We start from the raw sequence: 16,785 nt of genomic DNA on the forward strand, positions 1-16,785 counted from the left end.
GTGCATACAGACAACGGAGTATTATTCAGCGCTAAAAAGAAATGAAATGACATGGAGGAACCTTGAAGACATTATCACTAAGTGAAAGAAGCCAATCTGAGAAAGCTACACACTGTATGATTCCAACTATATGACATTCTGGAAACAGCATAACTATTGGAGACAGTAAAAAAATCAGTGGTTGCCAGGGAGGAAAGAAGCGGGAAGGATGAACAGGCAGAGTACAGAGGATTTTTAGGACAGTGAGAAGACTCCATATGATATGACAATGGCGGGTGTATGTCATTACACATTCGTCCAAACAAATAGAATATAAAACACCTAGAGTGAACAGTAACATAAACTGTGAACTTTGGGTGATTATGACGTGTCAATGTACATTTATTCTTGGCTAAAAATTAAAAAGTACCATTCTGGTAAGAGATGTTGATAATGCACGAGACTAGGCAACTGTGGGGGGCAAGAGGTATGTGGGAAATCTCTGTGCCTTCCTCTCGATTTTGTCGTAAACTTAAAACTGCTCTAAGAAAATAAAGTCGTAAAACAAATTTTTAGTCTCAAAGGAATCATATCAAAAGCATTGAGGTTCTTAAATCCCTAAACAAAAACCAATTTCCAGATTAGATTATGTCAACTATTACATCCATGTAGGGAAAAAAAATCTACTGAAAAATAAATACATTCATTTACTTTCCATTAAATAATTCTCTAACTCAAATTACTTGCCTGTCTTAAGTTTCTCTATCTCTAAAAAGAAGTAAAAGACCTTCCCTCCTTCTCCCCTAAAGGAAGAAATGACCAACAAAGGTTTAAGGATTTCACTTTGGTGTTATCCACCATTAGCCACTCATTATTTCTGAAAATGTGTAATTATTCCTAAGAAATAAAACTGTCCACATAAATCACTCACTCTCCAGATCTCTCCAAAAAAATACAACTTTGACTTTGAGTTAAGGAGGAAAGGCTCTTTTCTCACAGGGTGAAAATAAGGCAAATACCAGTTTTTCACTCACATCATCACTTAAGGGGGGAAAAAACAAAGAAAAAAACAATAAATCAATTTCCTTCGATGTGTCAACTTTTCATGACAAACATGAACCATTCCTTTGAAAGTATGCAAGAAAAACATACACTGTCAAAAAGAATAGGGAAAGGACCATATTTAAGGTACTGAGTATCCCTGTGTGGCACAATTTCACAGGATTCTTTTTTGGCTTGTTTACTTCTATTATCATAATTTTCTCCATGAGCATGAATAACTTGAATTAAAAAGAGAAAAGGGTTTTATTTCAGGGTGGTAAGTTTCAGATTTTTTTAAGGCTGCGTAAATTTTCTACAAAGAACATTATTTTTCCTGAATATGAAAGTAAATTTTAAATTGTTAATCAAGTTAGAGTCCTAAACTGGAAGGTGAGATTGAAAGGGAAAGCTGAGAATACCTAGACCACTGCTCACTGTATCATAAATTAATTAATAATGCAAAGCTACAGGTTATTTTGAGAAAGATATGTCAAGTAACCAGAGAAGTATACCAGACTATAACAGAATAATAGGAAATATTCTCCCCAATGATAGTTACTTTCTTCTGATTCACACATACCATGTTTCCCCGAAAAAAAGACCTAGCCGGACCATCAGCTCTTATGCGTCTTTTGGAGCAAAAATTAATATAAGACCCGGTCTTCTAATATAGTAAAATAAGACCTGGTCTTATATTACTTTTTGCTCCAAAGATACATTAGAGCTCATTGTCCAAGCTAGGTCTTATTTTCAGGGAAGCAGTGTATGTAAATACATTGCAGTCACCAAGTAATTTCACATGGCCTTTTGAGCCTGAGAAAAATGTTGTGGGGTGGGCAGCTATTTGTCTGCATTTATGCGTGAAAAACTGCAGCTCCAGATCTGACTGACTTGTGAAAGGTCACGAAGCTAATAAGACTCAGACTTGTAAGTTAAACCTAGAAGTGTCTTTACCCTCCAAATACACACTAGAACACAGTACCTCCGTCTAAAGTATATTTTTTGAAGTAGGCAACATTAGCTCCAACTTACAGATGAGGAAACAGAGCTAGAATTCATTCCGAATGTTGACCAAGATTACAAAGGTAGTAAGGGGCAGGACTAGGATTCAAACTCCAGGCAATCCAAGTCCAAACCCAATGCTCCTTCTAGTATGCTAAATTACAGTAAGGTGGAAGCAGAGAAAGTGAGTGGAGAGGATTCTAAGCCTTACTAGACAACTATGTACAACATGACTTGGTACCCTGGCCACAGTCAATGTTGTCAGGAGGGGTCCCTTACTCAGTTCATCCCTTCAAGCCACGAGATATGACATGGGCATCTTCAGCCTATCCTACCGAGCACAAAATCACAAGAGGCTGGTCTGAAGAAAGAATAGCATAAAGGCGCAGAGAGAAGCTGGAAGAACTGGATGACTTCCAGTCCTTAGTTCCAAATCCCTCTTAAAGGCCCCTCTTGTTTCCATAAGACTCCCTGATTCCTTATAATAAGTGCCTCATTTTTGCTTAAGCCAGCTTACAGCTGGGTCCAAGTACAAATGGAAGGTCTTTGCCAAGATAAAAAAAAAAAAAGACGTACTTCTATAAAAATATATTAAAAAACACATTTTTTAAAAAGCAGCTAGCACATGCCTAGGGTGAGTGTCAGATCAAAGAGGATGTCTTTCCTAAGATTTTAGCCTCAAGGGACCTTCTCAACCATGCATACTGTCTGTCACTCCCCAACAGCCATCCAAATTGCAATAGCTTGTTAAGTGTACCATGTGTTCTCCAGGCCCAATTCTTTTTGTCAACCAAGTCCCTCACCTGGAAATACTCTCCCAACCATCTCTGACTCTCCACACATCCAAATCCTCCCTATTCAAGGTCCAGCCCAAATACTACATGCTCCTCAATTACACATCCCATCCTGGCCGTACAAACTCCCACAGACCTTTTCTACATCTCTCCTGCCACTAGTTACCTTTTGCTGTACATTATGTAACTGCCCAATCTTCCCTTCTCTAGACCTTAAGAGCTCTTTGAGGTGTGACTTGACTCTGACTCCATTTGACTGCCTACTCACTCATTTGCTCCATCAATCATCTCTAGAGCTCCCCCGGCTGAGAAACTGATATAATCTCTTCACATCCCAGCACTTAACTCAGTGCCTTGCATACAGTCGTTGCTCAATTACCTGTTGAATGCATGAAATATTATTATACTTCCTCTGCATTAGAAAAGATGTTTCGAAGTTTATACAGCTAACATCTATAGCAAGGAAAAGGAGAGGATTGGTGGCAATTTGTAACATCTGACATCAGAATCTCTTGGAAAAGGGACTGTTTGTTTTTCTAATATCATGACAAATGTATAGGATTTTTTTAGACGAAGGAGAGGAGAAAGAAGAAGATGAAAGAAATTCCAAAAGGTCTGATTGTGTGGCAGAACTGTTCTGCTCCAAATCAGGAGGGTTCAGTAGTTATTGCAGAGAGAAGGAAAGGAGGAAAAAAAGATAGGGAGGACAAACCAGCAAAAGGGAGGAAAATCAAGGCCCTACAGCAGGGCCTTTCTTTCCGCATGACTCACACATCTTCAATAGTTAACTAAATTCCTGAAATGCTTGGGGAAAGAGGATTGTGTTTATGTGCATACCAGTGAAACAGGTGGGTTTCATGTCCAAGCTAACCTAGATGGAACCAAAACACCATTTTCAGAAATGGGAGCCCAGAAGCTAAGAAACACGTAAGTAGACTAAATTATAGGAAATTCTCAAAAATTGGATGTGATGGAGGGGAGGATGAATACCTATGAACTTTGACAATCTGCAATTAGGAGTTTGAGGCTGAAACTGGTGAATAATGATGAATAAAGAAGCTCCTAGCTAACATCTAGGTTTTGTATATAATACTCATTTCTGGCAGATAAACCCTGTGAATTATAAATCTAACCAGGTACTACCAGGTAGTTCAAGTCCACGTATTTATTGATTCTTATATACCATTTCAATTCACTGAACACCACTCTAATACTTGGCAAAATCCAAATGAGGCCAACAGGATACTTCTTCAGGAATTAATGCTTAGAATTGTGATCTCTACTCCTTAGTTTTTAAATAATCTTACCCCCTCCCCCACCTTTTAAAAAGGAACTCCTTAAACACAAATGGACTTAAAAGCAGAATGTCAGGAACTCTACCAGTAAACACGTATATAGTAAGTCAGAGATGTGGAGAAGATCCATTCCCAGAAAGAGACAACCATCATGGTTCTTAAGGGAATTGCCTCCTTCCAGCCAGGGCAGCCCTAGGGGATGGCAAATAAGAACCTTTGCAGGAAATGAGATCCTAAGCCAGAGGTTCCTGCTAACACAGTCCCTAGCTGGTACCACCCAGAATTATGGCAGGCCATCTTTCTATCACCTAGCCCATCAGTCTTACCTCCAGGGCCCAGGCAGATAGTCCAATATGGAAACCTCTGCATCAGGATGCACTAGATTCTGAGCAGGGAAGGGGAGTCTTTCTTCTCCTGCCACTTCAGAAGTCCTACACATACGCATATGATGTCAGGCTACTTTAAGCCCCGCCCGTCCACCCCCCACCAACCAACCAACCCAGCACAGTCCATAGCAAGACTACTCCTCCCTGCTCACATACTCTATTCCCTATTGCCCCTCTTCCCCCCAACACACACACACACACACACACACGGAGGGAAGTCATAGGGTTAGTTTGGCAGGGTTGGGCCAAGTGAGGAGACAGCAGCCCTCATCTGTACCCTAGATTTAATGAAAAGACTCCAGATGTACTGAGGCCCACAGACACTCCCACCTCCCGAAGAGGCCCTTTCATCCAGAGACAGGAGCTGGCAGATACCCAGTTAGAAATCAGTGTTAGTAAACTGATGAGCAGAAAGATTAGCTTATGAAAGCAGGCTTAGAGGAGATAATATATACTATGCAAGAGTTCAGGCTGCATAAAAGTCAAGTGTATGACAGTTAAGATCCGCCATTTACTTCGGACAATGCTCATTTTGATGTGTAAACTCTAGAATGTTCTTAATTTAAGTCAGTATTTAAATCCCAGCATTTCTGGTTTGTCCTGCTTGCCTTCGGTACATCATAAGACATTAACACATCTGTCACGGGCCCATAAGCTCTAAGAAAGAATCTAAGAGCGAATAAACAATGTCCTCATTTCTCTTCTAAACAATTCTAAACAATTCCTCCAATCTCCCAATTTTCCATTTCTCTATGATGGAATGAATACATGTGAAATAGCAAAAGCTGTTCTAAAGTTGAACTTTGGTCTATAAAATATTCCATTCATCCCATCCCTCAAAATTCCACCTAAATGAATTAAAGCAACATACACAATATACATACTGAAAAACTATAGAATGCACTGGGGGGAAGGGTCCCAATAGTTAAATTAGAAAGACAGCAACAAAATTCACCTTCGAATTGAAGCTACAAAATCTCAGGTACTCACTGGATACCGAGCTCGTGATATCTGAGAATTACAATCTGAACTTACTGAGTTTCAATCAAAGGACCATCCAATATCATCCAAGAATAAAATTGACACCATACTCTTGTTCAGCCTCAGAATGAAGTGGAATTAAGTGGCTTTTCCATCACAGTGCATGTCAAAATGGCAGAATTAGGACTATCCAATTACCAGGATAATGCGTCTCTCGAAACCTCTTTCCACAAATAAAACAATGAACTTCATGACAACATTCCTGGAGCACATAAAAGCATCTTTTGTGGTTGCTGCAGACAACGCTACTTGTAAACCAACAGTCTTGTCCTTGAGAGCACTGCTAAGTAATGTCTTCAAGTTTTCTCTTTTTTCTCTCTTGCTAATTTTTTAAATTTATGTTTACGTAATGACAGGGAACAGAGGCTTCAGGCCTCTACAAACTTTAACATGAAATGAATTTCACTGATTCTCTCAGGATGGCTACAGAGAAAAATCCATGAAGATCTTGAGGGGAAAGTGCTGCTTTATAACCCAGGCATTTTAAATGCTACTACAAAAAAAATGTACACAGCCTGAGGAACTAAATCTACTAACCTCTACAATCAATGTGATACATGGTTTATCCAGTCGTGACAAAACTCCTCTGGACCACCAATGGTGTGTTCATCCACTCGTACATATGCAACTGTATAAAGAATCTATTGTTTAGAACACCAGGAAAAAAAAAACAATTAAAAGATTTATACTCATAGCTACCTTTTTTTTTTTTCAAAAGCACTTTTCATTTCTATGCTAAGATCCCCTAATTCGATGCCCCACTTTGCAAATTCAGAATGAGGGGAACAAATTATAGTGAAATTGGAGAAAGAGTAAGGAATGTGTTCATGAATAAAATTTACTGTGTAAAAGTAATATGCTAATACAGAAGAAAATACACTGGTAATTATTCACTAAAAACTAAAAAACTCTAATACCAATACAACATATGCTTTATCATATATGTACATATGTACATAAACATAAACATATAAAACCTTACATAAAATTGAAAGAAAGTATCAGAATTATATAATAGTTTTACAAGAAGTCTATCAGTAGATGAGTACACGTTTAGCACATTACAACTGAGAATGTACATGGTTAATAGTCATAACCCGGGGACGCTTCGCCCTTTTGCAGCACTCCTGATCCCTTTCCCTGAGTCTTCGTCTTCTCACGGCTGTCCTCTGGACAATCTGTCCATTCCCATGACTCCACCCTCATCCCCACACTCTCCCAAGCTTCAGAACCAAAGTTCTCACACACCTGTAATCCACATGCATAGCACCATGCCAAGTTCTTAACGTGCGTTCTTTTCCCATTCTTATAACAACCGTGTAGAACAGGTTTTGTTATTATTCCATTTTACAGATGAGAAAACCAAGGCCCAGAAGTTAGGTCCCTTGTTCAGGATATTAACTGAAAGGTGGCAGAGCCAGGATTCAAAACCAGCTCTGATTTCAATGCCAGAGGTTTTAGCCACTATTCAAAACAGACTCCCTAAACAACTCAACATGAGTGCTTCAATAATTCCATTCATTCATTCAACAAATTATTTATTTGTTGAACACAAACCTGTTCTCCCTTTTTTCCACCTCTATCTCCCTATATCCACACCCTCCATCCTCCCAGATTCTTGGAATCATCTCTAACTCCTCCCTCTCTTGAATAAGCCTCACCTATTCGGTCAATAATTTCTGCCTATTTTAGGGATTCTAGATTATATTACCTCCTTGCCTAATACACTTCCACTGTCCCAATTCAGACCCTAAACTTTTTTCCTAGCAACTGTAATACCCTCCTAATTAGTCTCGCTGCTGCTCTCCTTGTAATCAGTTACCCTACTGCCACCTATTATCCTTATAAAACAGATCTACTCATGTCACACTCCCGGCTGAAAAGCCTCTGACGGTTCTCTACCGTCTACAGAACAGAGTCCAAGTGAGGAGTGTTGGCACTCCTATACAAAACAAGCTGGTCACCACCTCCCTTCCAAGCTTCATCTACTGCCCACCCCCACTAAAAAATAATAATTTATGTAGAGCTTCATTGTTTATACAGTGCATTTTCACAGACATTAATCCTAACCACTCTATGAGCATTTCTTATTCCAACTTTATGATAAAGGAACTGAGACTTACAAAGATAAGATAATTTGCCCAAGATCCCAAATAGTAAAAGGCAGAAAGGGCCAAGTCTCAACTGTACCTGAAACTAATACAAAATAATGTTGAGTGTCAACTATAATTAAAAATATACATGTATAGTCATGGAATATAAAGCACAGCATAGGGATAGTCAGGGGTATTGGAATAGCCATGTACGGTGTCAGAGGGGTAGTGGGCTTGGTGGGATTGTCACTGTGTGTGGGGTGTAAACGTCTAATCATTATGTGGCTTTGTACACCTGAAGCTAACAAAAAAATAAAATAATAAAGTACATTTTATCCAAAGAAGAAAAGGAAAGAGCCAAGTCTCAAACTCCAAACCTTATCCTCTTCCCCAGTACTTCAAGCAGCCATAGCACCCCGACTCCAGCATATCAGACTTACTGACACTTTCTCTGAAAATACACATTTTTCAACCTCTGTCTTTGCTCGAGCCATTCCCTCAGCCTGGAATGCTTTCTCACTTTTTGACATTTTCAAAGAACTGTACTAGGCATTTTTCATATCAAACTTCATATTTGTTACTTATATTTATATATAAACCTGTCTTTACATTGAATTCTAAGCCCTGTGAGGACGGGAGCATACGTTAGTCACTCAATTTTTAAAGTCTGCTTATGGAATTGATAAATGTGTGGGGGAAACAAGCCATATAAGATGGCAAGTATCAAGGTAGAGACTAGCCAGGCCTGAAACCAGAGATGAGCAACTTGGATCAAACCATCTGAGCAGACTGGCAGTGCCTACAATTTTTAACATCTATCTTCTGAACAAGGTCGAATGCCCCGGTGCCAACTGTTCTCACGGACACTGGCCTTTAATAAATATTACAGTTTACTGAAAACATAATTCAAAACAGAATGGGATAGAAGTGAAAAATCAGAATAGAAGTTGATTTCTTAAAAAAACAGAAATATCGTTATTTTCCATTTTAACCTATTTGGTTAAGCAACCAAAATGTAAATGATACAAAGATCAACTCAGTTGCAGGTATGGCTGTCATTAAAGCAACCATCTCTCTTGGGCTATTTCAGTATGCCCACAGAATCATATTCGCCTACACAGCTACACAGCTTTCCATGTCTCATCCTCTAAAAAAGCCAGTAGGCTTCCTGGCACAGCAGACTCTCAGAATGGTATTTGACATGTTGATTATCTGGCCAACTTTTGCAAGCAAAGTTTCCCATGGCTATGTCCAATCGCCAAATTGAATAGTGTCAGTGTGCTTTAAGATTACAGGCTGTTACTCCTTCATGAGTTGTCTTTTTTTTTTTTTTTTTAATTGGGGCAGGGGAACAGGACTGGGGAACAGTGTGTACTTCCAGGACTTCTTTCCAAGTCAAGTTGTTGTCCTTTCAATCTTAGTTGTCAATCTTAGTTGTGGAGGGTGCCGTTCAGCTTCAAGTTGTTGTCCTTTCAGTCTTAGTTGTGGAGGGCGCAGCTCAGCTCCAGGTCCAGTTGCTGTTGCTAGTTGCAGGGGGCGGAGCCCACCATCCCTTGTGGGACTCAAGGAATTGAGCTGGCAACCTTGTGGTTGAGAGCCCACTGGCCCATGTGGGAATCGAACCATCAGCCTTTGGAGCTGCCTTCAGACTTAGGAGCATGGAGCTCTAACCGACTGGGCCACTGGACCGGCCCTTCATGAGTTGTCTTTATCCCAATGAAGATCAGATACTAAGGAGGCCTTACAATTATAAAGCCCAGAATATGAAACCACTAAACAGCTGACCAGATGAAAAGTTTCAAATGCTTTCTTCCCTCTGTCAGAAATCTCGCTACCCACTGCTAAAATATACTCATAATGTCAACTTTTCCATGAACTGGCAGAGGATAATATTAGAAGAAAAACTAACGCACATGCCCTGCATTGAATTTCATTTCACTCCAAACAATTATATCACCCTAAATATAAAGAAAAGAAAAAAAACAAAAAACAAAAAAATCTACAGACGATGACCTTAAGTAATTTACAGATTAGATTTCAAAACTGCCTTTAACAGTCAGAACTAACTGTTCTCTGTTTCGGCATCTTACCCAAAAATCTAATATGTTCTATTCATCTGAATATTGCCAAATTTTATACACTTACAGGACATTTCTTCTAGAAGCTAGCAAGACACAGTGGGCAAAAAGCCATGTTGACTTGTTATAAACAGTTTATTTTCCCTTTCAGAGAGAGTAAATAGAGTGGTAGAGCAGAATTATCAAACTTTGGAATCAGAGACCCTAACTATAATATGAGGGAAGCCCTAACACTGAGACAATAGTACCAAATTCACAGGGAACCCTGGTGCAAGGACTAAATCAGTTAATATGTACCTTTAAAGTGATTAGAACACATGGTTAAGCCTTCAACAAACATTAACTTTACTATTATTTTATTATAATTACTTGGCTTGATCAAAGTAACAATTACATGGTATTTGTGAAAACATTAGAACAAGTCCCAAATTCAAGATTATCCTGCTTACCTTTTGCCAACTCTCATACATCAATGCTACTATTCCAAAAATAAATTAATAAAATTAAAATAACTAAATAAAAATAAAATACAACCCTAATAGTCCATTCTGCTTCTCAGGAGCTCCTACGAAGTATGTTGGCAGATACAACTGAAAGCACCCATAGATTTAATTTAAATTTATGACGTTATCACTTCAATGTAAAGGTAAAAAAATGTTCATTTGAAATCTATGGAAACAGTGTTACCAGCTATACATCTCTAAATAAAGAACCTGGGAACCACAGATGATACTACTTTAGCATTATCTATATCATACAATCAAACATTTGGTTCCTTATATATCTGTTTACATGTATTCTTCCTCTTTTCTTCTCAAAAGTATTACAATTCATTGGTGTTTCTTTTGTACCCCACAGCAATGTTAAACACCAGTCAAATAGTTGGATTAAAGTAACATTTGGCAGAGAACTTAGCAGAGCATCTGACTTGATCTTATAATCAGCATGACCAACTGACTAGGGCACACAGGTAAATTGGCCTAACAGCTGGTTCTGAGTGCACATTGGAGCCTGAAGACACCGGGGATCCAACTCCAACTCTACCACTTGCTCGCTGCAGAACCTTGGGAATCTAAAACGCCTGTTTCCCATTCCAGAAAACAGGAATAATTTTACCTACCTGTTAGGATTGTTTTGACAAATAAAAGAATACATACAAAGCACTTAAAACAATGCTAGTGCTGAAATATTTAGGGGGAAGTGTACTGATGTTTTCAATTTACTTTGAAATGCATCAAAAAAATGGATTGAGTACATCCACTGAAATGTACATTTAAATATGGTTAAAATGATCCATTGTTACGTGTATTTTACCACAATCTTTTTTAAATAAAAAAATAATTAAAATAAAAATTATAAACGTGGATTGAAAGATGGACAAATATGTGATAAAGCTAGTGAAATGTCAAATGCAGAATCTAAGTAGTGGGTATATGAATGCTCATTTTCAACTTGTTTTTGAAGCTTTTTACAATAAAATATTAGAGAAAAAATGATGCTGTTATCTAGTAGTTTGCTTTTATTATCATCTATTAGTCAGAAATAATAGCCAGCTAATAGCCATCTATTAGTTAGAAATAATATTCAGATACTTAGCTCTTTTTATGGCAGAATTTTAAAAAGCACCTTTTTGCCAGCCATCTATCCTTTTATTATAGCCATTCTGAAACTAAAAGTGGTTTATTTGAAATTTCTTTGCATATGTAATATGTGTGTGTGTGTGTGTGTGTGTGTGTGTTTCAAGTTAAATTATTCTAAGGTACCAATTGCCAAGTACTTAATCTTTCCTGAAAAAATACAGAAACCAAGTCAACAGATTATCTGTGGTGGATGATTGATAATTTGACCAAACAAAACAATGGAAAAGCAAGGATTGGAACAATTTGTTCCTAACTTTTCCAGTAGCTGCTAAAGCCAGGAAATTCCTTAACAAGAAGTATTACCAGCACTTTCACAGGTAGCTAATGTACAGGAACACACTGCATATGAGTATATACAAATATGTCAGCCACTTTAAAATGATATTCACTTCTTCCTCTAATTTTTTTCACCATTCTAACTGGTGGTTCAGATTTAACATGTTTAGTGGTACAACAGGAACTCAGATGTCACACAGTATAAAAATTTAAATTTCAGACCACCTCACCCCCACTGGGATGGTACTATCAAAAATACAGAAAATAAAGTGTTGGTGAGGACGTGGAAAAACTGGAACCCTTGTGTACTGTTCGTGGGAACAGAAAATGGTATAGCCACTGTGGAAAACAGAATGGCAGTTCCTCAAAAAATTAAAATAGAATTTTGAGCTAACAATCCCACTTCTGGGTATATATCCAAAAGAACCGGAAGCAGGGTCTCAAAGAGCTATTTGTAAACCATGTTCACTGTGGCATTATTCACAATAGCTAAAATATACAACTAACACAAGTGTCCATCGACAGATGAAATGGATGAGAAAATGTGACATATACTTACAATGGAATATTATTCAGCCTCAAAAAGGAAGAAAATCCTCGTGTGTGCTACAATATGGATGAACCTTGAGGACTTTATGGTTAAGTGAAATAAGCCAGTCACAAAAAGACAAATCCTGTATGATTCCACTTACATGAGATACCCAGGACGGCCAAAATCATAGACACAGGTAGAATGGTGGTTGCCAGGGGCTGGGGGGAATAGGGAGTTAGGGTCTCATGGATACAGAGTTTCAATTTTGCAAGATGAAGAGTTCTGGAGATGGATGGTGGTGATGGCTGCACAACGATATGAATGTACTCAATACTCTGAACCGTACACTTAAAAATGGTTATGATGGTAAATTTTATGTCATATGTATTTTACCACAACAAAAAATAGAAAGAAAAAATTAAGGGAACTGATCTCCCCAGAAGGCCTGGTGGTGCTCCAGACAAACAATTAACACTGTGACTATCAACCCAAGCCTACCTCTTAACCACAGGGTGACACCTTGTCTGTCAGACTCTCCATCCTGCCCAGGGTCACACCAATCGTTTATTTCAGCTTCAAAATGAGCAAACATTATTCCTGCTACGCCAGATTAGTGTTAAAACAGCAAAGAATTGATTAATCTCTCCAATCCCTCCCTGCCTCCTCTTTAAAACAAGGCTAATTCCTCCCTACCTTTCTCATAAGGTTGTTTGTTATGAGGGCAAAAGTGAGATCATGCCCATTAAAGTACCTTTAAACTGCCAAGCACCAAAGAACTAGAAATTATGTGTATTACTATTTTCATATGGAAAATTCAAAAGGGACTGTAACAACAGCAACTTCAACAAAGCTTGGGACACCTCCCCCATGCTTCATTCCATTTAAAACTCAGATTATCCCTAAATAACACCTATCTTGTTTTTGCCATAAACTGAAGGCGGCATTAAGGAAACACACAACAACAACAAAAAGAAAAAAACCTCAACCTTAAGCATTTCATCTAACCCCCCCAAACACAATCAGAAATTGTCTTACACGTCCTAGGAAAACTGAATTTTTATGACCCCAACGAGGGCCGGCGACGCCCTGGGACTACACTTCCCACAAAGCATCGAGGCCAACCCAGGAGGCGGGCGGGGCGGCTTGGGATTCAGGGTGACCACCGATCTCCCCGAACGTGGGTCGCCGTTCCCTGGAAAATTGCAACGTTTAAGGTCCAGTGTGTACTGGCTCTCCTTTCCGAAAGCACTGTCACCCGATGGTTTCTGCTGCGACTAGCGACGCGACCCTCTGCCCTCCGTCCTTCCTGGTCCACCTAAGGGTCAACGCCTATTTTTGACCTTTCCACTAATTTTTGGTGGTGTCACAGAAAGGCACCTTCTCCCCCTCACCGAAACCTCCATTTCTATAACTCTCCCAACAGTTGGGACCCGGGGTCAGACGGGATGGGAAGACACTGCTCGCCACCCTAATGTTCGGGCCAGTCCACCAGCCCAGGCACTGCGGGCAGGGGGCTGGGCTCCCCCTACCCCTGAGCCCGGCGGATCGCGGGCAGAGGTGGCTCCGCCCGGGGCTCCGGTTTCAATTTCGCAACGTGACGGTGCAAACCTGAGGCCTACAAACGCCGGCGGTGGCGTCCGGCGCCCCGCCCGCCCGCCAGGCCCGAGCGCCCCAGCCCCCCGCACGCCGCGGCCACCGCCCGCCCACCCGGCCCGGCGCCCCGCGGGCGGCAGCGCGCCCCAGCCCTCCCGCCCCGCCGCCCCCGGCCGCCGCCCCCGGCCCTGCGCAGCGCCGGCTTCGGCTCGCGGCCGCAGGCTCGCCGTGGCACTTACTCAGCTCGTCCTGGGAGGCGGAGGCGGCGGCCGCAGCCATGTTGCGCCGGGTAGGGAGGGAGGGGCCGGAGGAGGGAGGGCGCGGACGGACGGCGCTGGGGGCTCGCTGCTCGCGGTGCGGCAGGGGCCCGGAGCCGCCTCTGGTCGCTCAGCGCGACCCGCGCTGCGCCCGCGAGGCCCGCCCGCCACTGCTGCCGCCGCCTGCGTCTCCTCGCTGCACGCCTCTCTCTCTCTCGCGGTCCCCCGCGCGGTCGCGACTTGGGCGCTCCCGCAGCCTCGCGCCTCTGCGGAGCCGCCGCCGTCTGTCGGCCGAGTTCGGGTGCGCCCGGCCCGCGCGGCGGCTCTGCGGCTCCGCGCCGCGCTCGCCCAACTCACGCCGGTTTTATATTTAGAAAGAGCTGAGCCATCCTCCCAGCGGCCCCCCCGCCGGGCCCCTCGCGCGCCCGCCCGCCCTCGCTCGCTCGCGGCTCGTCCTGCCCACCTGCCGCCGCCCGCCCAGCGAACGGGAGCCGGCCCGCGAGCGCTCCCCGCGCGGACCGGGCACGCGGCGGCCTGTACAGGAGGCCTGGCCTAGCCGCCCTGCCGCTCCGGCGCAGCCTGCAGCGACTCCTGCGCGGGGCGGACGCACGGGCCTCTGACCTGAGTCCGAGCCGTTCTCCATGCCGGGATGCTGCGCTCGGCACCGCGCGGTGGGCGCCCAGAAGGAAAGCGTTCGGCGGACTCGGCCCCGAGAAGCCACGCGCTGCAGTCCGCAAGGGGCTCGACCAAGCTAGCCCGGGCTGCCCCGGCTGGGGGAGATCCTCGAGGCGGGGCCGAATTTCCCTTTTGAAAGGAAGGTGGCTGTCACATTGGCTGGTCCCGACCTGAAGAAACACGCCTGTCCAAAGGAAGAGACGTGGACTCGGAAAAGTAGAGCCGGGTTCGGAGTCGGAGGGAGGAAGCCCCGCCCTGCGCCTCCCGCCGAACTTCTCGGCCCCAGCGCTGACTCAGTCCGGGGCGAGCCCGGGCGCCGCGGACCGCCCCGGACCAAGCTCCCTGGACTCTTACTTAAACGGGGTGATAAAGTATAGGTTTCTGATGCTCATAGAAACTAGGACTACCGAGTGAAGGAAAATCACTAAGCCCTACTAGTGATTTACTATGTTAAATGAACCAAGATTTTTAAAGCTCAAACTCAAGTATATATGCTTCTATGAGCTATGTTTTAATTGTTTTTATTCTAATACCTACTTCCTTTTGGTGACCCGAGTGATTTACTTTAAATATACCTATTTTCACTTTATTCCTTCAGTTTGTCCGTAAGGTCAAAACGTGAAAAACACTTGCAAAATGGAATTCAAATTAAGGTGTTGTGGAATTGCTGTGCTTTAAGTGATGATGGGGTCGTAAAAAAATTAAGTACAAGATCAGATACATTTTTCTTCTGTATAAAAGGAAATCAAGATCCTAAGTGGGTTAAAATTAAATTTGTTCCTAACAGTGGAAATCTATAAAGCCCTAGTTAATGTCTTGAAAACTGAATGTCATTCCAGATGTAACGTAGGCACGTACAAGGTAAAAACATCCTTATTTCCTTTATTGCTTTTATTACAGAATTATACGTGATCTTTGTAAAAAAAATTCAATGATTCGAATATCATAAAATTATAAATGAAAGACCTTCCCCCACTCCCCAGAGAAAACTACAGTTAACAGGTACAGTTGAGTGCACATTCTCCAAGGCTTGTCGCTGCAGCACACATACTCCTATGTGCAGTCCCAATATGACTAGGGTGGGGAGGGGATTTGCAATCACCGTGAAGTTAGGCATCAATGTTTATCCCCCATAAACATTCTTTCGTGTTAATTCAAAAAGCTCTACACAACACTTGTTGTTAATGACTTCATAGTACATTAAGTTAACCAATCCCTTTTCTGAAGACATTTTTTCCACTGAAGACAAAAATCAATGCACAATCAACTGTTTGCAAAGAATATACACTATACTGAAGTGTGTAAAAGAAAGGTTGTCCCCTACCTCCCTACCCACCATTCTCTCAACCCTAGAAATAATCCAGTAACAGTAGTGCATACAACCTTTTCTGACCATTTCTATGACTATATAAAGTGGCTGCACCACGGGCTGATTCCGGAAGACTTCGACTTCCCATAATCTCAGATCCTTCTAAAACCATCCCCAAAAAGTATGGAATCTAAATGTTAAACCAAAAAAACAAAAACGAGTTTTTTTAGACAATTTTAACTTCCAGACAAAACCAGTTAGCAACTCATAAGTTCCTCCTATACAGAAATTTGAGTCCACCTGTGTGCAAATCACAGATGTGTATACACAGATTTTTGTTTGTTTTAACAAAAATGGAATCATACTACATACATTATGTAACCTTATTTTTTCACCAAACAATATATCACAGGTGTCCTTCCATATCAGTGATGATAATAATACCTAATACTAATGCACCAGGCACTGTTTAAAGTGTTGTACATGGATGAATTCATTTAACCCTCACAACGATCTCACGAAGTAGGGATTTTTATGACATGGGGATGGTTGAGAAACATCTAAAATTCCACAAACTGGGAAGTGGTGGAGTGGGGATTTGAACCCAGGCAGTGTGGGTACAGAGTCTGCATTCTTAATCTCTATGATCTGTATGTAGAGAGTTAATCTTATTCTTTTAAATGACTACATGACAAAATTTATTTAATCATTCCCTACAAATGAGCATTATGGTTGTCTACAATTTTTTACTATTGCAAACAATGCTACTGTAAAGCATTCTTATATCTTTATGA

At 41.6% G+C, this 16,785-nt stretch overlaps 1 protein-coding gene across 6 annotated transcripts in view; it reads right to left on the bottom strand.

The window, feature by feature from the left end:
- ECPAS (Ecm29 proteasome adaptor and scaffold) overlaps positions 1 to 15,831 on the bottom strand; it is a 101,846-nt gene extending 86,015 nt beyond the window's left edge. The window contains exons 1-2 of one of the 6 annotated variants that reach the window (XM_033122599.1): positions 14,629 to 14,892; positions 6,076 to 6,179 (exon numbers count right to left, since the gene is read on the bottom strand). In XM_033122599.1, the coding sequence (XP_032978490.1) occupies positions 6,076 to 6,097 (22 nt within the window). In that variant the 5' untranslated portion in view covers positions 6,098 to 6,179; positions 14,629 to 14,892. Of the gene's footprint in view, positions 1 to 4,437; positions 4,527 to 6,075; positions 6,180 to 13,989; positions 14,490 to 14,628 lie in introns of those variants that run through there. The other 5 variants (XM_033122598.1, XM_033122600.1, XM_033122597.1 and 2 more) reach the window with 5 other exon arrangements.
- Between the last annotated feature and the right edge of the window lie 954 nt (positions 15,832 to 16,785).

This window comes from Rhinolophus ferrumequinum, chromosome 12, assembly GCF_004115265.2.
Source record: "Rhinolophus ferrumequinum isolate MPI-CBG mRhiFer1 chromosome 12, mRhiFer1_v1.p, whole genome shotgun sequence".
Taxonomy (NCBI): Eukaryota; Metazoa; Chordata; class Mammalia; order Chiroptera; family Rhinolophidae; genus Rhinolophus; species Rhinolophus ferrumequinum.